Below are 19,706 nucleotides of genomic sequence, written 5' to 3' on the forward strand. Positions count from 1 at the left end.
CAGCCGTGTCCTCTGAGCAGGGCCGGGGGCACCAGGCTCCAGTTCTGGGCTGTTCTCTGCAGCAACTCCCCGCCCTTCTCACATTAACCAGTAACCTCCTGGCACTGAGCGCCCCCTCCGCATGCAGCCCCCCCTTGGACCCCCAAACCCCCCCTCCCTCACCGTCTGCCACACGACGCCCATGGGAAAACACAACCCAGCTCCGGCTGCAGCCCGCGGGGGCTCGGCTGGCCCCCCACTCAAGCCGGAGACGGTGGGTAGATCCGGGAAAACCTCCAGTCCCAGCCAGCGCGGGCGAGAAACACGGGGGCTGGCTCTGCCCCCAGCTCACACTGCGACAGGCCGCAGGCAGGGGCTGCCCGATGGCCAGGGAAGGACAAAACCGCAGAGGCGCTGGGACCGGCTGCGCACGAGGGGAGGCGGGGGGGGCCGGTGGGTTTTTCCAGGCTGAGGGGGGACGTCTTGCCTCAGGCCGCAGGACACAAGAACCAGGGTCCCCCCAGGCGTGGCCGGCGCAGGGCTAACACACGAGGGAACCGGGGACCTCCGGGCAGGGGCTGGGAAGGGCCCGGGGGCTGAGACGAGGCCGGAGGGAGAGCCCCAAAGGCTGAGCACCAGGACAGGCAGGGCACTCTGCTCTCCGTGTTCCCTCCCCTCCACAGCCGGAGGCTGGCCCGGGTCATTCAACCGGCCGGGTCTGTTCTTGCCGCTCGCAGACCTGGCAGTTCACAGCCCCTCAGCCAGAGCGAGCCGGCCTGGGCCAGCCGGGGGCCTGACCGCAGTGGCCAGACCCCCGGGCAGGGCGGCCCAGTGGGTGCCAGGCAGACTGCAGGGAGAGGCAAGGCGGGTTCACCCCACACAGCCCTGCTCTGACCCAGTCACCTCCCATCTGGCTGCCCTCCCCAGAGCCACCGGCAGCTCCCTCCAGCCCTGGCAGGGCCCAGCCCCTCCCCCTTCCGGGGCTACCCCAGCACCCTCCCCTGGGCCAGGGCTAGAGCCGTCTCCACTCCCAGCTTCCCGCTGTCCTCCCCGGAGCCCCCAGGTCCTGTCCTGCCGCTGGGAGACCTGGCCTGGCACAAGATGCTCTGGGAAGGTCGGTGAGGATATCCCGGGGGGGGAGGGGGGTGCTCTCCCCTGCCACAGCTGTGTGTGTGTGGGGGGGTCCTGACCACCTCCGGAGGCCCCCCAGCTGCTCAGGCTGCCCACCCCCGGATGAGCGAGGAGCCCCAGGGAGAGGGAAGGAAGAGCAGGACCTGCGCCAGGCCCGCTGCCCCCCCCACAGACCCCCCATTCCCCCAGACATGAAACCAACGCTGGTAATTAACATAGAATATATTTAAAAAATAATAATAATAAATCACTCTGGCTCTCTCCTCCACGGCAAGGGGTCCACGGGGGAGCGCAGGGGTCAGGGGCCCCCACCTCCTTCAGCCCCATGGCGCCTGCTCTCCCCCAAGGACCCCCCAACCCGGGCCCAAGACGTGAGCTCATGACAGACAAGGATTCAAAGTTACAAGTGCTTTATACATAGGCCTGTCCTGCCCCGCCCCTGAGCAGGGGCCCCGCGCACGGCTCCGCAGGGGCCGGGGTGCACACGGCGCGGCGGGGGAATGGGGAGGGGTACACTTTGTCTTTCAACGGTATGATTAGCAAAAACAAGACCCAAGCCCGGAGCGCTGGGCGCAGGCCACTAGCTAACAGAAGAGGAACATACAGGGCCGGCCCAGGGCTGCACACGCAGCCCCGCCAGCGCCTGCACGAGGACAGGCTGTCGCCCGGAAGCTGGGGGCACAGAGTCCTGGATGTGGGGCTGGGGGCCCTGGGCACCCCCCTCGCCACGGGGCCCACTCCCTCCCGCACGGGCCGCTGGATTCACCACCCCTCCATCTAGGCTGGCGCTCTAGATCCTGGGGCGCGGCGCCTGCCCTTCAGCGGCAGGCCCCCGGAGCCGCCGGCGGGGTCGCCGCTGGCCCGGCGCGAGTGATTCTTGGCCGAGGCTCAGTGCTCCTGGCCCCGGGGGATGGGGCCGCGCTGGGCGGCTTGGTTGCGAGGCTCGCAGTCCGCTCTCCCCGGCGCCGCTCACTGCAGCCGGTCCGTCCGGAAGGAGTCCTCCACCGCCGGGTCCGTCAGGAGGGCGTAGGGGTCGCTGAGCATGCTCAGGCCGTCCAGCGTGAGCGGCTCGATCTTGAGATCCTCCTCCAGGCCCAGGGACGTGTCCACCTCGAAGCCGGGCACCCCGGCCAGCGCCGACGCCACCTCCTTGGAGATGCCGGGCGGGGAGTCCCCTGCGGACGGAGAGGAACGGTCGGGGAGGGGGGCGGGGAGAGCCCGTCCCACCAGCAGGGGGGCTGGGCCAGTTTCCCTCTGCCGTGGGGGGGTCTGCTCTGTGACCCGGTGCCCCCACCTGGCTGCGCTGTGGGATTCCCACGGACTCCCCCACGTGTGGATTGGCCCAGGCACCTCGGCCCAGCCTGGGCAGGGAACAAGGGGGGGAGACGCCACCTGGCTGGGGGCTGGGCTGGGGGAAGCGGAGGAGAGCAGGCTAAGCCCAGGCCGGGGGGGTCGGGGGCCTGTGACCCCTCCCCCAAGAGGTCTGGGCTCTGCCCTGGCTCCGGTGTCGGCATCGCGCCTGGAGAGGCCGTGACCCTTCTACTCCACTGGCCGGCGGGGTCACGTCGGGCTGCGGCCGCGGGCAGGGTCGGGGCTCCGGCGCCGTCACACCCTCCCCAGTCCGGGCTCCCAACTGCATTCCAGGGGGCACTAGCAGGGCCAAGACCCCCAGGCCCTGCCCTGGAGGACCCCGGAGCGCCCCCCCCGCTGCCAAGGGGACAGAGGCCGGTGCAGGGGGCAGGCCGGGGGGGGGGCAGAGGACACGCACCTGTCAGCACGATGTTGGGGATGGGCCCGTGGCGGCTGCAGTTGCTCAGGGCGTGCCGGCTCAGCAGACGGGGCTCGTGGAGGCTGCCGCTGGCCGAGAGCCCCAGGCTCTCCGCCGAGGGGTAGTTTAAGGCACCCAGGCCCTCGGGGAAGCCGTGGTGGTTGAGCGGGATGCTGCCGGGGGGGCTCTCCCCCATGCCGAACTGCTCCAGCTGCAGGGAGACACGGGGTGGGGCTCAGACTGCACCGGGCGCCAGGCCGCCTGGGCCAATGGGGAACTGCCCGGGGGGGGCACAGAAAGCCCCCTCCTGCAGGGGGAAGGGCCATAGCAGCGCCCCCTGCTGGTGCAAGTCAGTCCTGCCCAGGCCCATCCCACCCACCCCAGAGGGAGCCTGGCTCGGGGCAGGCACTCCGGACACCTCGCCCAGAGCTCCCAGCCCCGACGGGGGGGCAGCACAGGCCCCGCCCCGGGCCCCCCCCCCAGACCCCGCCCCCCAGGCCCCGCCCCCCAGGCCCCATCCATACTCACGCTGCCCAGGCTGAAGTCGCCCAGCGGCTGGCAGAGCTGCTGCTGCAGGGAAGGGCTATGCGGGTACTGCGGCAGGTAGGGGTGCTGCGCGGGCGCGCCGTGCTGCTGCTGCTGCGACTGCGCCAGCAGGCCGGGCTGGTTGCAGGGGTACGGCGGGAGCCTCTGGTCGACTGGCAGCTTGCTGGTGTCCAATGGCACGCCCTGCAACGGCCCGGCAGCCAGGGTTACAGCCGGGCCCCCAGCCCGCGGGGGCAGGCCCAGGGCCCCGCCCTGCCTCCCCCCCCCGAGCGAAACCCTGGCCCCAACTCCTGTCGCTGAGCCAGCAGCACCGGCCCCTCAGGGACCCTCGGAGGGGAGCAGCCCGGCCCTTCCCCCTCCATCCCCCCGGGCCCTGGGACACGGCCCCTCCTCCCAGCCTGGGCTCAGGGAGAGCCAGTGGCAGAGCGTTCCGCAGGCTAGCCCCCCCGCCCGGCTCCGCCGCCCCCCCCGCCCGGCTCTGCCCCCCCCCCCGCCCGCCCTCTCCGCCCCCCCGCCCGCTCCTCTGCCGCCACCGCCGCCCACCTCCCTGCCCGGCTCCAGCCCCCCTGCCCCCCCCCCGCCACCCGCCCCCCCCGCCCAGCTCCGCCAACCCCCCGCCCTGCCGCCCCCCCGCCCGCTCCTCTGCCGCCACCGCCACCCAGCTCCCTGCCCGGCTCCACTACCCCCCTCCTCCGCCCCCCCGCCCGGCTCCGCCGCCCCCCCGCCCGCTCCTCTGCCGCCACCGCCACCCAGCTCCCTGCCCCCTGCCCGGCTCCCCCCCTCCGCTGCCACATTCCCCCACTCCGGCTCCGCCACCGCCGCCGCCACCACCACTCACCCCCCCCCCCCCGTTCTGCCACCACCCGGCTCCACTACCACCCGCCCCGCCACCATATTCCCGCTCTCCCCCCCCCCCCCCGTTCTGCTGCCACCACCTGCCTTCCCACCCAACTTTGCCAAACCCCTCCCCCCCCAGCTCCGCCACCACCCACCTCCCCACCCGGCTCTGCCACAGCCCAGCTCCACTTCCACCAACTCCGCCGCCACATTCCCCCCCCAGCTCCGCTGCCAATTCCCCTCCTCCACCCCTCACAGGCAAGCCGGGTCTCATTTCTCTGGCCTGTGGCTGGGCAGCAGACGCAGACGGCCAGGGAGGGAAGCGCCCGCCTGGGGCATCGCACCGGCTCCCCTCCATGCAAGGGTCAGGAGAAGCCGCCCCATGGCAGACCCTGCAGGGACCCATCTCCAAGGTCCCTGGATCCCTCAGCCCCTGCCACTCCCGTCCCCGCAGGGAGCCACGTGCAGGGGGAGACCCTCCTCACCCCGGCCCCACCACAGGACACAGCCCAGCCACAGGTGGAGCCTGGTGCTGCCGGGCGGCCCCAGAGCTCCGCGCGCCCCCCGCGGCCGGGGGAGACCGAGCCGGCCCCCTCCTGCCCACCGCCCCACTGAGCCCCCTGCACCCCGAGCAGCCGCGGCTTCCTGACGCCCTGCCCAGCGGCTCAGCCCGGCTCCCAGGACAATCGCGGCCCCCAGGCCAGCACCGAGCCAGGGCTCAGGACAGGCGGCTCTGCCGCCAGCCGCCTGGACCGGTCACGGCGCCGCTGTGGGCCTCGGCTCCCGGCCGTGACTGGGGAGAACCAGCTTCCCCGCCCCTGCCCCCGCGAGCCCCGGAGGGGCGGGCGCAGCGCTGGGCTCCGCCCGAGATGAGGATGGCGAACACAGGACGGCGGGAGGGCGGCGCCATGGCGATGGAGCATGCATACCTGGGTGATGGAGGACAATGTGGGTGACATTGTTGGTGAGAACTGTTTGGGGTGCTGCCTTCTCGACTCGCCGCCCATGGGGAGGGTGAGGGGGCTGAGCGGGGCCCGCCGGCGGGGCGACGTGCTCAGGGACGCCTGCACCAGGGGGGAGTAGGAGGCGCTGCTAGAGCCGGCCTGCAGGCTGGGGTTGCTGGGCGAGGACTGCATGGACTGGCTGCTGAGGGAGGAGGGGAGCGAGGGGGTGCTGAGGGAGGAGGACAGCGAGGGGGTGCTGAGGGAGGAGGGCATGGAGGCGCTGCTCTGGGGGCGCAGGGAGGCCTGCAGGTTGGGGTTGCTAAGCGAGGACTGCAGGGCGGGGTGACTCAGGGAGCTCTGCATAGGTGAGGTAAGTCCTGTGGGGACAAAAACAGAAGAGACACCAGCGTTAGCCACCCAGGCCAGCGCCCGCGAGAGGCCCCGCCCCCCGGGCGGGATGGAGGGGAGACCAACACGATGGAGACGGCAAGACAGACAGACACAGCCGGCGATGGAGTCGGGCGGAGGCCCGCGAGCCCCACACGGGGCCCTCCCGCGGGGCAGGGGAGCCGGCCGGCCCCTCCGGCTCAGGGGCTCTCCGTCGCTCCTCCTGGTGCCCGGTCTGCTGGCCCTGATGCCGGAAGGGCGCTCGTGGTCCAGACGCTCCTTCCCCGTCGAGAGCTCGCGGGAGGCTGTCCCCACTCCGCCCCCAGCAGCCCCCCCCCCGGCTCCGAGACTCGCTCGCCCTCTCCCCAGCTCAGCCCAGCGAAGTCCAGGAGCTGGGCGGAGGAAGGAGGCCAGCGTCCCACAGCCCCGGCCCGCACGGCCACCAGGCGACTCCTCTTTGGGGCAGCGGCTGGCGCCTCACCTGCGGAGCCGTAGCCCGTCCCCAGCCCCATGCTGCTGCTGATGCCCAGATGTGTCATGGTGCTGGCCAGGTTCCCGGTGCTGCTGCCACCGCTCAGGCTGGGGTAGCTGGGCTCGTCGGGGTCCAGGGGGGTGGGCAGCGGGGAGGGGAAGTGCAGGCTGGTGAGGTCTGGCAGGGAGCCGCCCGTGTTCAGCGCGTTGGGCAGCAGGGGGGCGTTGGCAGGCTGAGCTGGGGATGGAAAGACGCTGAAAGAAACAGAGAGACGCTGCTGAGCAAAGGCGACGCTCCCGAGCGCCCGGGCGGGGAGGCTGGACTCCGGGGCCTGGCTCTGCCACAGACCCATCCCGGCGGCCTTGCCCAAGTCCCCAGTGGGAAAGGGAAATAACAGACATCGCCCCCCTCCCCCCACGGGGCCTGGATCCCCACAGCCGCGCCCAGCACAGCACTTACTGGATCCCGGGCACTTCGCAGGACCGCGGCCGAGCTGAGGACGACGAGAGCTGGGAAATCAGAGACAGGGGGTGAGCCTGGGCCCGGCGCTTACCCCACCCCTCCCCCACCAGCACAGGCAGGCACCGGGTTCTAGGCAGGGGAGAGGCCAACCATCCCGCCAGGCTCTGGGCACAGGGACAACAGCACAACCCCCCCCCCCCGAGAAACCCACCAGGGCACCCCCAGAGCAGTGCAGCCCCCCCAGGTCCCCCGCACCCACCTTCTTGGTGTCCCAGGGCTTCAGTAAGTGCTTGTTGTCGTCCAGGAAGTTCTCCTCGATGGGCGGCACTTGGAAGAGGAACACTGGCAAGGGCAGAGGGGCGGGGTGAGCAAAGCCCAGGTAACTGGAAGTGGCATCACACGGTCGCTATGCCCGGCGCTAGCACAGGGCAATGAGCCTGAGACTACAAGTCCCAGCATGCAACGCTCCATTGGCCAAGTGCACACTGGGAAACGGAGTTCGGCCTGGCCTGCCAGCGCGCCCAGGCGACGTGATGCAGTTTCACTCTGTACGAGCCCCCCTCCCCCGGCCCCAGAGCCTCCCCCTTCCATGGGCCGGGAGCAGCGGCCGCTGCATGCTGGGGGGGGAGGGGGGGGGCTATTTACCTTTACTGTCCTCATCCCCGTCCAGGAAACCTGAAAGAGGGGGACAGGGTCAGCCGGGAGCAGGGCAGCCCTGCGCGGGGCCAAAGCCCAGTCACGCCCGACCGGCTGGGCGCCTCGAGGCAGGGCCCCGGGGGCAGCCGCCCGACGGGCGAGCCAGAGCCGAAGGGGAGGGGAGGGGAGGATGAACAGCCGGGCCAACGCGGGCAGCTGCAGAGGCCCAGGAGATAGAGCTGCAGATGTGACGGGGGGAGGGGAGTCTGCAGTTTTCCGGGCACGGGGAGCTAGCGCCAGGGAGTAGCAGCCTGCCAGCAGGTTGGCACAGAGCACTGCCCCCCTGGCAGCCTGCCCCAGCCGGGGACCCGGGCTGCATGCCCGCCACGGAAGCAGGGCCGGGTACTCACCGCCCCTGCGATTGGGAGGGGGGGCGCCCTGCGAGGGGCCCAAGTACGCGTCCTGCGGGCTGGGGTTCATCACGCTCGTGTGAAGCGCCGAATCCGAATTTGTTCTAAGGGGGACAGACAAGGGCGCAGTCAGACCCCCCGCCGGGCCGAGACAGGGCAGGACCCTCCTCCCCCGGCTGCGGGTTCCACACACCCCTCCCCAAAGCAGCGCCGGCTCTCGCCGGACCCCCCGCGGCTCCGACTGCATGCAAGTCCCCGAGGGGGGAGACCTGGGCTGGGACTGCTCGGGGTGGGGGCAGGGGGGAGAGCTGTGCTCAGCGAATCACACCAGAAACCCCATCAACAGCCCTGGGACCCCCCCGCCCCCAGCTGCTCCGGCCCAGCTAAGCTCGAAAGGAACCTGCAGTGTTGTGTCGGGAGGAGGGGGGGGGGGGCGCGCTGCCCATTTCTAGCCGTTCCCGTGTCAGGCGGCACAGCCCAAGCGTTTCCTGCCCCCTCTGCCGACTCCTTAGGGGTGCAGGGCGCGTCTCCCGGGCCTCAGGGAGCCCGACGCTGCTTCGCTCCCGGCCTAGGCCCAGCGCCGCCATCTCTGGGCTGGGGCACAGCTAACCACCTCTGGGACCCCGCCCAGGCTTGTGCTCAGCGGCAGGAAGTCGGCCCCCCACCCCCAAGGGCCCAGCCCCTGGTAACGAAACCCACAGGGCGCGAGGGTCAGCGCTGAGCCCCGGGGAGCACAAAAGGGACACGCCCCCCTCCCCCCCGGGGCCTGAGCTAACCCCACAAAGGACTCCTGCCCCCCTCCCCCCCCATCTTAACCAGCCCGGGTACCAGCAGAGCCCCAGGCAGGCGCAGGCCAGGCCAGAGGGATGGGGTGGGGTGTGCTGCACTATGCTGGGGGGACAACAAGGCCGCACCAGCCAAGGGCAGATCAGCCTGGAGCAGCCGGGGGGAAGGGGGGGGGGCACAGGTCAGCCTGGAGCCAGTGCGGTGAGATGGAAGATTGAACAGCCGAGGGGGGGGGGGGGGCCCACTGTCAATGGGGGGGGGGGGGGCACAGGGCCGACCCACTGTCAATGGGGGGGGAGACAGGGCCGACCCACTGTCAATGGGGGGGGAGACAGGGCCGACCCACTGTCAATGGGGGGGGGGGAGACCCACTGTCAATGGGGGGGGGAGACAGGGCCGACCCACTGTCAATGGGGGGGGGGCACAGGGCCGACCCACTGTCAATGGGGGGGGCACAGGGCCGACCCACTGACAATGGGGGGGGCACAGGGCCGACCCGCCCAGTGGCAGGGCAGGGCGAGCTGCCTATGCCCAACTCCCCCTCTGGCCAGAGGCCGCTGACTCCCCCGCAGGCCCTGGGGCACCCGAGGCCGGTGGCAGGAGGCGGCTGCCCAAGGCCAGCCTGCTGCACGCAGAGGAAGGGCAGCCGGAGCGCAGGGGCGCGGGGCCTCGGCCCCAGCCCTTCAGGGAGCTCAGCCGGGCGCATGCGCCGCCGCGGGTCCTGGTAGCGCTCCAGGTGCATTCGCAGCTGCGCAGCGTGGAGAGCCCCAGAGCCAGGAACCGGCCAGCCGGGCAGCACCCTGGCCTGCAGGGGACCTCCCTCTCCTCGGGGCCCAGCTCTCCTGGTGTCCCTGCCCCCAGGGCGCCTCCGGGTCTGTTGCTCCTAAGCCAAGAGGCGCTGGCTCCCCAGGCTCCGGGCTGGCAGAAGGGCCCCAGCTGGGGGGCACTGAGCGGGCCAAGCTGCCCCAGGGGCTAGCGCCCGGGCCCCAAGGGGCAGGAAGACGAGGGACACGAACGCCTGTTCATAGCTGCCGGGGCGGGGGCGGGGCTGCCGGGGGCACGGATCCAGCAGAGCCCTGGGGGGCTGTTCACAAGCCCCCCACCCAGGAGCCGCTGGGCACGGAGCCCAGGGCAAGTCACCTGTTGAGCGCGGAGGGCAGCCGGAACAAGTGGCCCTTCTCCATGGGAAAGTTCCCCCAGGCCACGTTCCTGGAAGGAGAAACAGCCGGTTACTGGGCCGGACGGGGGGCTGGGCCGGGCTGCCCGGAACTGGGACTGAGGCCGTGGCCCCACTGAGCTAAGGGGCACGCCCCAGCCAGGCAGCCCCTCCCAGGACGCCGCCCTTGAGCTGGGATCCCCGGCTGCCCCAGCAGAGCCTGTGACCCTCAGGCCGGGCTGCCCCAGCAGAGCCTGTGACCGCCAGGCCGGGCTGCCGGGGGACCCAGGTGAAACGGGGACAGAGCCCGAGCGAGCTGCCCCACCCCAGGATGCCGCCGAGGTCTGGAGGGGGCAGGGGCTGAGGGAGGCGCCGCAGGGGGGAGCTGGCGCGGGCCGTGCAGCGAGGGGTGACCCAGAGCCAGGGACACGAGGGGCAGCACCTCCGGCCACTGCACCCCCAGCCAGCACCTGCGAGGCCCCGGCTTGCACGAGTCGATGGGAGGGGGCAAAGGGAGCTGGGCACGCTGCCTGGGGCTCAGCGCCTAACTCCCCTGGGCCAGAGATTCCTGCCTAGCACCCTTGGGCCCTCACTCAGGGGACCAACGCAGCTCCCTTGGGTGCAGCCAGGCCCCTGGGGCCAGGGGGCCCGGGGTGGGATCCGCTCCACGCACGGCGAGCATGGGCTGCCAGCAGGACAATGTCGGGGGGGGCCCAGGGGCTTTCCCTTCACGTCATGGCTCCAACGACCCTCAGTGCGGCTCTGGGGGCGCTGCCCGGCCCTCGTCTCCGGGGCTCCTGCTGCCTCTCGGCCCAGGCACGGCTCTGGCAGCCCAGCGCGGGGCCCACAGGCCTCCGCCCGCCAACAGTCCAAGCACAGCGGCCCCCGAGGCCTGCTCCCTGCGCGCCCCCAGCCTCAGCCGGCCAAGGCCCTGGCAGACGCAGGCTCCACCCAGCCGGAGAGCAGCCCGAGCTGTCTGAGCCTGGCTCCGGCCGGCCCTTGGTGCTCCGAGCGCCCAGCCCCAGGGGAGCCGACGGGCTCGCTGGGTCCAGGGTCGTGGCCAGACACCCCTGATCTTACCACACTGGAGCCAGCAGCAACATCAGCTGCAGCATCTCAGCCGCACGGGCCCGGGCCTTGGGCACCCGCAACCGGCACCCACCCCCTTCGGCAGCCCTGCTGAGGGATTTCCCCAGCCGCGCCCCCGGAGCTGGCCCCAGAGCCAAGGACCCTGCGGGGGGGGGGGGGGGGGGGGTAGAGACCCGGCAGCCCCCGACCGGCCGTTACCTTCTCCAGCCGGGCTCGGGAGGCGGCGACAGGTAGGCCGGGCTGTAGGGAGAGCTGTCGATGTGAGCAGAGTTAAGGACCAAGCCGAGTGCCTCGGAGGAAGCAGCGTTGGAGCTGCCCGGAGGGGCGGTGGCAGGGCCCCGGTGAGCAACGCCCCCCCAGCCTCCCCGCCCCCCCGGCCGCGGCGAAGGATATCTGGCGCACATAGCGGCGCAGCGGGGACATCATCCGCCGGGGGTCGCGCTGCACTCGCTCCACCAGCCCGTGGTGCCGGGTGCTGCGCGCCGAGTCCAGAGGCGAATGCAGGGGACCCTGCGGAGACACAAGGGGCGACACTCCCATGAGCCGGGGGCCAGCCCCCCACCCGCCGGGGGAGACGGCGAAGCCACGCAGAGCGCCCATGGCGTCCTGGGGGAGGGGGGATGGCGGAGAACCCGCCTTCCCCTCCGGCTCCGCGCCCCGGCTCTGCTGGGGGTGTCCAGAGCTTCCCGTGGCGCCCGCGTACCTGGAACTCGGAGACGCCGCTCCCGATCTGGTTGACGTTGGGCAGTGAGCCGCTGTAGTAGGGGCCCCGGCTGTGAGCCAGCCGCAGCTTCTGCGCCTGCAACTGGACCAGAGGGAAGGAGGCAGCGTCAGAGCCCACTGGAACACAGCACCACCCCCTCCGGGCAGGGCCGGGCCCCCTGCCCTCTTCTAGCCCCAGGGCAGGCTGGGTCCAGCAGCCCCCCTCTGTGTACCGCCTGCCTGGCAGCCAACTGGCTCTGCAGCGGGGGGGCATCTCTGGACCAAGCCCCCCTCACTGCCGCGGCGACAGACTCTCCCCACGTTCCCCTCCCGCACCAGAGCCTGGGGGCCCAGCCTAGGAGATCCTGGGGGCCAGCGCAGGCTCCCCAATGCTGAGGCACCCTGAGCCACAGGGGCCACATCTGGCCCTGAGCTTCCCCGCCCCTGCTCCAGAGCCTGAACCCCCCCCACGGCCCCGGTAGGCTCACACGCCGGGCGCCCTGCCGAGTGCCAGGGCTCCGTCCGACAGGGCTCCCTGGAGCAGGCCCCGGTGGGCTCACACGCCGGGCGCCCTGCCCGAGTGCCAGGGCTCCGTCCGACAGGGCTCCCTGGAGCAGGCCCCGGTAGGCTCACACGCCGGGCGCCCTGCCCGAGTGCCAGGGCTCCGTCCGACAGGGCTCCCTGGAGCAGGCCCCGGTGGGCTCACGGCCCTGAAGTGCCTGGCACTGGTCACGGGCAGGACGGAGCAGGGCTCTGGCCCGGTCCGGCCGATCTCACGTCTCGCTGAGCGCGGGCTCGCGCCGCCCTGATCCCAGCCCCGCCAGAGCCAGACGGCTGCAGGAAAGGGGAGGCGCCGGGCCCCTACCCCAACTCAGCATGATGGAGGGCAGGGGAGCGGGCGCAGCCACAGCCAAGGTCAGAGGCAGGATGCTGCCTGAGCCGGGGGGGGGGGACCATCCCTGCAACCAGCGACTGGCGGTCGCTAACGTGTCGCTGACTGGCCAGGGCCCCAGGCCCGACCCTGAGCTCAGTAGCAGGGAAACTGAGTCCAAGGCCCGGCCTGGTCGCAGCGCCCCATGCGACAGCCCAGTGCAAAGCCGCCTGGGAAGGGGCCCGAAGGGATCTCCCAGCCCCGGGGCCGTACGGGGCAGAGCAGGCTGGAAGGCGCCCCCCGCTCTGCGGGCCCCCCGACAGAGCACCAGGCCTCCAGCGCTCCGCCTGGGCAGTGGCAGACCGAGGCTGGGCAGAGGTCTGGACTCGCGCCGGGGCCGGACACGCCCTCGCCCGCCACGCAGGCTGGCACCTGGCCGAGCGCCCACGGCACAGGCACGGCGCGACCCCCCAAACACCCGCTGCCTGGGGGGCAGAACTCCAGGCCAGACGCGGGGGAGCGCCGAGGCGGCTGCAGCCAGGGTCTCTGGCCCCGCGGTGCCGGGGTGCCACACGCCCCTCCCGACGCCGGGCCAGATCTCCACTTGCTCAGAGACCCCCGTGCTGCCCGCAGGGCCAGGCTGGACAGTTCCCAGCACGTCCCGGGGCTCCCCCGCCCGGCGCGGGCTGGCAAAGGAGGGGAAGTCTGGCAGGAGAACCCGCCGCTGCCAAACCACAGGCTGGCGAGAGCCCCGGCGGAGGGGAAGCCCAGAGGAAGTTCCTACGTCCCTGCTGCCGTTGGCGGGAGGGGCCGCAGCAGGCTGGCAATGGACGGCCAGGCAGAGGCACTGAGGACTGAGGCCCCAGGTGGCCCACAGCCCCCGCTGGCTCGCAGGCCTGGACGCTGGGGCCTCCCCAGCCCTCGAGCGCCTGCCAGCACCCAGAGGCCCCAGCGTCCGTGCCCAGCTCAGGAGGCAGGACGGCGGGGCGCTCCGAGCCAGCCGCCACCCAGCGGGAACAAGCCAGCAGCAGGAAGGGACACGCAGGCGGGCCCTGGGCCAGGCCGGGCCCCTGGTGGGACGTGGCCAGAGCGCCCCCTCTGGCCGAGCCAGGAGCTGCAGGGACACGGGCCAGGCAGGAACAGCCGGGGCAGTGGGAATGGCTTGGAGCTGGGACGCCGGGGCACCCAGAGCAGCCGGGAAAAGGGGAGACTGAGGCAGCAGCCTTGGCGCAGAGCAGGGCAGCCCCTGGGCCTGAGAAATAACCGAGCCGGGCCCGGAGCCGCCCCAGTGCGACAGCGGGAACCAAACCAAGCGTGGGGAGGGGCAGCCCCACCGCGCCCACGGGAGCCCAGCAGAGACTGGCCAGCTCCGGGGCTCAGTGCGAGCAGCTCTGGGGAACCGCGGGCTCTGCACGGGGCCTGCACAGCAAAGCCCCAGGAATTGCAGGCCAGGCCCGGGGGGCAGGGGAGCTGGCAGGGGGAGCAGCAGGAGTCAGGCCCTGGCGGGGGGGAGGTGGGGGGCAGGGAATCCGTGTAGCCTTGAGAAAAAGCTTCCGTCTCCAGCGGGCAGGCTCCGGCTGGCACATCTCCACTGCGGCTCCTTGACCAGCCCCTGGCACCGCCCCAAGGGGCCGCAGGCCGGCGTGGGACCGGGCCCCGCCACCGCCCTGGGAGCACACTGGGATATTTTAAGAGCGTCTCCACAGACCCATGGCCCAAGCGCCGGGGCTCAGCCACCACCAGGGCAGGGCCACGCGGGTTCCCACGACAGGCCAGCCCCTGCCATCAGGATCCCAGCATCCCTCTCCCGGCCTTGGGGTCAGGGCACCAGCCTCCCTCGGGTGGGGGCAGAGGAGCAGAGCAGGCGGGGCTCAGCCCAGAGCAGGAGCACGCTGGCCGGGAAGCTCCAACCCCGGGCACGGTGCCCATCCCGCTGCCTGCTCGGCCATCCTGCGGGACCGGGGCACACCGGCCAGGGCAGACCGACCGCCTCGCCCTTCCTGTGCCCGCCAAGAGGGCCCTACGATGGGGCAGCACATGTAGAAAGCCAGGACCCCCCCCTTGCAGGCATCAGTGAAAATCCATCTCCACCAGCACCAGGGTTCCGGGTTCTGCTGCAGAACCAGCCACCAGCCCCCCCCCGGCCTGTTCTCCCAGGGGTCCAACAGCCGTCGCTCAGCCAGAAGAGCCGCCAGGGAAGAGGCCCCCCGGGCCAGTTTGCTGGGGAGCCCCCGAGTGTGGGCAGCGCAGAGCAGCTCAGACACCCCTGCGGCTACAAAGCCCCCTTGTAAATTCCTCAGCTTAAAACCGGCAACATCCAGAGCCTGGGAAAGGGGAGACGTAGGCACCAGCTGTCTCTGCCGCGCTCCAGGATTAGGGCTCGGAGCCTCCCTGGGGTTTCAGCTCCACTGCCCCAGCGGGAGAGGCAGACCCCACCCAGCAGACAGCCCCCTTCGGAATCCCAGGGAGGCTGCCCCCCGGCTCAGAGCGGGAGGGCAGAATTCCTCCCTGCCCCCCGCAGCCGGTCCACCCCCCCACCCCCACCGGCGTCTGAGTGCCAGTCCCTGGCTCGGGGCAGGGCCAGCGTCTGGCCTGGCTAGAGACTGCTCCTTCCGCCAACAGCTCCGGCACAGCGAGTGCCCCCCCCCACGTGCGCGCAGACGGAGGCCCCTGGCGGCCAGCTGCAGACCCCGAGCAGGGCTCCAGCACCCGCTAGCTTGGAATAAAGCAGCCGCAAAGCCGAAGGGCCACGCAGGGCGCCCGGCCTCAGACAGCGGCTGCCTGGGGAATGGCCCACACTAGCCAACACGTGGGACAACTCCTGACAGGAGCCAGCTTCCAGCCAGGGCCTGGCCGGCAGCCCCAGCACTGAGGCCGTGGGGACAGAACTGCCCTCAGACCCGCGGGGGGAGGGGAGCTGCCACTCCACAGCGTGCCCGGCTCCGAGCCCCCCAGGAACACCCTGCCCGAGCACAGCCCGGAGCCAGTCTGGCAGGGCTGCGAAGAGGCTCCCGACAAGCCGAGCCCGAGACGGGCACCCAGCACATGCTCCACGCCAGCCCCTCTAGCTCCCGTGGCCCAGGCGGCCCAGCTCTCAAGCAGACGCAGGACGGGGGCGCTCAACGCGGCACCAGAGCCACTGGCACCCCGGGGCTCTCACACGGCTCCTGGCCAGCCGGCTGCAGGGATCACCGGGCAGCCCCGCAGGGCCCGCGCCGCGAAGAGGGTGGCTCGGCCGGCAGCCCCCAGCTCTGCTGTACATTAACCAGCTGTTTGCTGTGCAAACACCGCCCAGGAGCCCTGGGCCAGGACGAGAGGGCCGGCTCCCAGCCCAGACAGCTCACCCGTTAATTCTCACCTGCACGCCCGTCAGAGAGCCCTGGCTCAGCACACCGAGGGACACGCTCGGGAACGGCTTTCTGTCCGGCCTCGGAGCAGTGACCCGGGGACAGAGGGCACCCCAGGCAACGCCTGTCTATCACCAGCTGGCGTGTGCTGAGGCCCTGCTGCCACGGGGGGCTGCAAGCCCCTAGCCCAGACCTCCCCAGTCCCCAGAGACTCCTCTTCCAGGGCCGATCTCCTCACTCAAGCCCAGGAGCCTGTTCAATCTCGCAACCGCACTGCCGGCCTCTGTCCCTTCTCTACCATACGACCAGTCCGCAGGGCCTGCCACCCGGATCCCTCAGCCCTTGGATCTCAAACCCTCCCCCACGCACCTGCCCCCCCTCGATCCGCCATCGGCAGCTCTTCTGGGAAGGGAATCTCACGTCCAAGGAGCGGACGGATTCTCCCAGTCTGGGCAAGGTTCACACAACCCCCACCGATTCCAGGGGCTGCGTGGAGAACAACCCGTCCCCTTCGCTGCGGGCACATGCGGACTCCTACGCAGGGAGGGGGCGGGGGAAACACAGCACAGCCCCCGCCGGCCCCCAGAACCACTCACCGAGGGCTCCCCGCCTGGCCCTCTCCTTAGCCCCCTGGGACCCTTCCTGAAAGCTTTGGACGAAGCACCGATGGGGGGGGGCCCTCCCGGATCCCAGGGCGCCATGGGCCAGGCGAGCAGCTCCCTGTTGCTGCGGTCTCAGTCTTTGCCCTAACGCCTGGGGCCACCGCTGCCACCGCTCTCCCAGGGCCCGCTGGGGGGGCAGGTTTGCTGGATTCGGCCTCCCGTGTTCGTGGCCGAGAGCCGGGGAGGTCAGCGAAGGAGAAGGCCTCTCCCCCGCGGGCGGCCCCAGGACAGCGCAGTCCAGGCGGTTCCCACGATCCACGTTCCCAGCTGAGCGGGCCAGTGGCGGCCACAGGCCCCGGCCCCAGCCCCCTGCCGGGCCCACGCAGCAACCAGCCCCCCCCCCAGCCTCGCCAGGGACCCACACGCCCCCCCCCCCGGCCCCCGAGAGTCCAGCCAGGCTCCCCTCGGGACACACCCCCGCCCCACCCCCCGAGAGTCCCGCCAGGCCCCCCAGCACCACCCCCAGGGACACACCCCCGCCCCACCCCCGAGAGTCCCGCCAGGCCCCCCCACCACCCCCAGGGACACGCCCCCCCCCTCCCCCGCCCTCCGCCCTGCAGAGAGAGAGCCCCCCCCACCCCGAGCCCAGCGCCGCCCCCCCAGCTGCCCCCCCCCCCCCAGCCCCCATGGTACAGCCCGGCCCCCCCCGACCTCCCCCCATACCCTATGGTACAGCCCAGCCTCCATGCTACAACCCGCCCCCCGCAGCACAGACCCCGACCCCCGGCCAGCCCCCATGGTACAGCCCGGCCCCCTCCCCGCCAGCCCCCATGGTACAGCCCGGCCCCCTCTCCACCAGCCCCCATGGTACAGCCCGGCCCCCTCCCCACGGTACAGCCCGGCCCCCTCCCCACTAGCCCCCATGGTACAGCCCGGCCCCGCCACCAGCCCCCGACCCCCCGCCAGCCCCCATGGTACAGCCCGGCCCCCTCCCCACTAGCCCCCATGGTACAGCCCGGCCCCGCCACCAGCCCCCGACCCCCCGCCAGCCCCCATGGTACAGCCCGGCCCCCTCCCCACCAGCCCCCATGGTACAGCCCGGCCCCGCCACCAGCCCCCGACCCCCCGCCAGCCCCCATGGTACAGCCCGGCCCCCTCTCCACCAGCCCCCATGGTACAGCCCGGCCCCCTCCCCACGGTACAGCCCGGCCCCCTCCCCACGGTACAGCCCGGCCCCCTCCCCACCAGCCCCCATGGTACAGCCCGCCCCCGCCACCAGCCCCCGACCCCCCGCCAGCCCCCATGGTACAGCCCGGCCCCCTCCCCACCAGCCCCCATGGTACAGCCCGGCCCCGCCACCAGCCCCCGACCCCCCGCCAGCCCCCATGGTACAGCCCGGCCCCCTCCCCACCAGCCCCCATGGTACAGCCCGGCCCCCCCACCAGCCCCCGACCCCCCGCCAGCCCCCATGGTACAGCCCGGCCCCCTCCCCACCAGCCCCCATGGTACAGCCCGGCCCCCTCCCCACGGTACAGCCCGGCCCCCTCCCCGCCAGCCCCCATGGTACAGCCCGGCCCCCTCCCCGCCGGCCCCCATGGTACAGCCCGGCCCCCTCCCCACGGTACAGCCCGGCCCCCTCCCCACCAGCCCCCATGGTACAGCCCGGCCCCCTCCCCGCCGGCCCCCATGGTACAGCCCGCCCCCGCCACCAGCCCCCGACCCCCCGCCAGCCCCCATGGTACAGCCCGGCCCCCGCCCGTGGCCCCGCCCGGCGCTCACCCGCGTGGAGCCGATCTCCATCATCACCTCCTCGAAGGCCGCCGTCTCCTCCGCCTGCCGCTGCTTCTGCAGCGCGATCTTCTCGCTGAACTTGCGCGGGTTGGAGGCGCCGGCGGCGGCCGAGGAGCCCGGCCCGGGCCCGGCCCCGGAGCCCGACGCCGCCATCTTCCCTGCCCAGGCAGCGCCTGCCGCCGCCTCGCAGGCCACAGGCCTCCGCCGAACAACACGGCGGCGCGGGGCAGGGCGGGACGCGTAGTTTATTTACCACCTCGCCCGCCGCGCGCCCCTAGCGGGCGGCCGGCGGAAGCGCACTACAGCTCCCAGAGTGCCGAGCGCGCCGCCGCCGGGGCTGCTGGGAGGCGTAGTCTTGCGCGGGGCGGAAGCACGCGCTCCTTCGCGGCTGGCGAGGGGCTCGAAGACTGCAGCTCCCGTCGTGCACCGCGCTCCCTCGCCCTCATGCCCCACGGGTCCGTCCTGAACCTGCACGGCCGGGCCCGCTACGGCCACTCAGGAGCGGGGCGGGAGGCGGGCGCCGGAGGCTCCTGCTTTGGTTGTTACACAACGGCTGGAGCTCGCAGCGGGGCCCCGGGCTGCCCTTTGCACCACTGCTGAGTGCAGGCAAAGGGAATACTGCACAGGGCACTAGTGAACCTGGCCCCGGGCTGCCCTTTGCACCACTGCCGAGTGCAGGGAAAGGGAATACTGCACGGGGCACTAGTGAACCTGGCCCCGGGCTGCCCTTTGCACCACTGCTGAGTGCACGGAAAGGGAATACTGCACGGGGCACTAGTGAACCTGGCCCCGGGCTGCCCTTTGCACCACTGCTGAGTGCAGGCAAAGGGAATACTGCACGGGGCACTAGTGAACCTGGCCCCGGGCTGCCCTTTGCACCACTGCTGAGCGCAGGCAAAGGGAATACTGCACGGGGCACTAGTGAACCTGGCCCCGGGCTGCCCTTTGCACCACTGCTGAGTGCAGGCAAAGGGAATACTGCACGGGGCACTAGTGAACCTGGCCCCGGGCTGCCCTTTGCACCACTGCTGAGTGCAGGCAAAGGGAATACTGCACGGGGCACTAGTGAACCTGGCCCCGGGCTGCCCTTTGCACCACTGCTGAGTGCAGGCAAAGGGAATACTGCACGGGGCACTAGTGAACCTGGCCCCGGGCTGCCCTTTGCACCACTGCTGAGCGCAGGCAAAGGGAATACTGCACGGGGCACTAGTGAACCTGGCCCCGGGCTGCCCTTTGCACCACTGCTGAGTGCAGGCAAAGGGAATACTGCACGGGGCACTAGTGAACCTGGCCCCAGGCTGCCCTTTGCACCACTGCTGAGTGCAGGCAAAGGGAATACTGCACGGGGCACTAGTGAACCTGGCCCCGGGCTGCCCTTTGCACCACTGCTGAGTGCAGGCAAAGGGAATACTGCTGCGCACGAGGGGATGTGTTCAGAGGACTCCGCCGTGACTCCAGGATCTCTCTTTTGGGTGGTTATAGCTCAACTAGTCCCTCTGATTCTGTCTGTGAAGTTGGGATCGTGTTTGCCAATGGGCATTACTTTGCATTTGTCAACATTCAAATTCATTGGCCGTGTTGTTGCCCAGTCACCTAGTTTGAAGCTCTTCAGTCTGCTTTGGATTTAACACTCATGAGCGGCTTAGTATCATCTGCACCATTCCCTCGTACAAAGAAAAACAACGCTGCACGGGGCACTAGTGAATGTGGCCCCTGACTGTCCTTTGCACAGAGAAAGGGAACACCGCCCGGGGCCCTTGGCACCAATGCCCAGGCCAGGATAAACCTGT

General features: G+C 71.6%; 1 protein-coding gene across 2 annotated transcripts; it reads right to left on the reverse strand.

The window, feature by feature from the left end:
* Positions 1–1,314: 1,314 nt before the first annotated feature.
* Positions 1,315–18,125, reverse strand: CRTC2 (CREB regulated transcription coactivator 2). Of its 2 annotated transcripts, none has more exons than XM_089772276.1 (14): positions 17,932–18,125; positions 11,307–11,408; positions 10,995–11,113; positions 10,802–10,861; positions 9,499–9,567; positions 7,573–7,676; positions 7,172–7,201; positions 6,786–6,868; positions 6,524–6,573; positions 6,074–6,318; positions 5,191–5,582; positions 3,407–3,607; positions 2,879–3,089; positions 1,315–2,285 (listed from the first exon to the last, which is right to left on the reverse strand). In XM_089772276.1, exons 1-14 carry the CDS (start codon positions 18,067–18,069, stop codon positions 2,080–2,082), a joined length of 2,010 nt encoding a protein of 669 aa, XP_089628402.1. In that variant the 5' UTR covers positions 18,070–18,125; the 3' UTR covers positions 1,315–2,079. The 2 variants fall into 2 exon arrangements, with proteins under 2 accessions (XP_089628402.1, XP_089628401.1); XM_089772275.1 differs by having other exon boundaries at positions 17,905–18,123.
* Positions 18,126–19,706: the final 1,581 nt, after the last annotated feature.

Source organism: Pelodiscus sinensis, chromosome 22 (assembly GCF_052426305.1).
Source record: "Pelodiscus sinensis isolate ZL-2025 chromosome 22, ASM5242630v1, whole genome shotgun sequence".
Lineage (NCBI taxonomy): Eukaryota > Metazoa > Chordata > Testudines > Trionychidae > Pelodiscus > Pelodiscus sinensis.

Coding starts and splice junctions, on each gene's coding strand:
- CRTC2 (XM_089772275.1), bottom strand. CDS start 18,069: ATGGCGGCGTCGGGCTCCGGGGCCGGGCCCGGGCCGGGCTCCTCGGCC. Junction 11,409..17,904: donor TGGAGATCGGCTCCACGCGG/GTGAGCGCCGGG, acceptor CCTCTGGTCCAG/TTGCAGGCGCAGAAGCTGCG. Junction 10,862..10,994: donor CGCCGCTATGTGCGCCAGAT/ATCCTTCGCCGC, acceptor CTCTGCTCACAT/CGACAGCTCTCCCTACAGCC.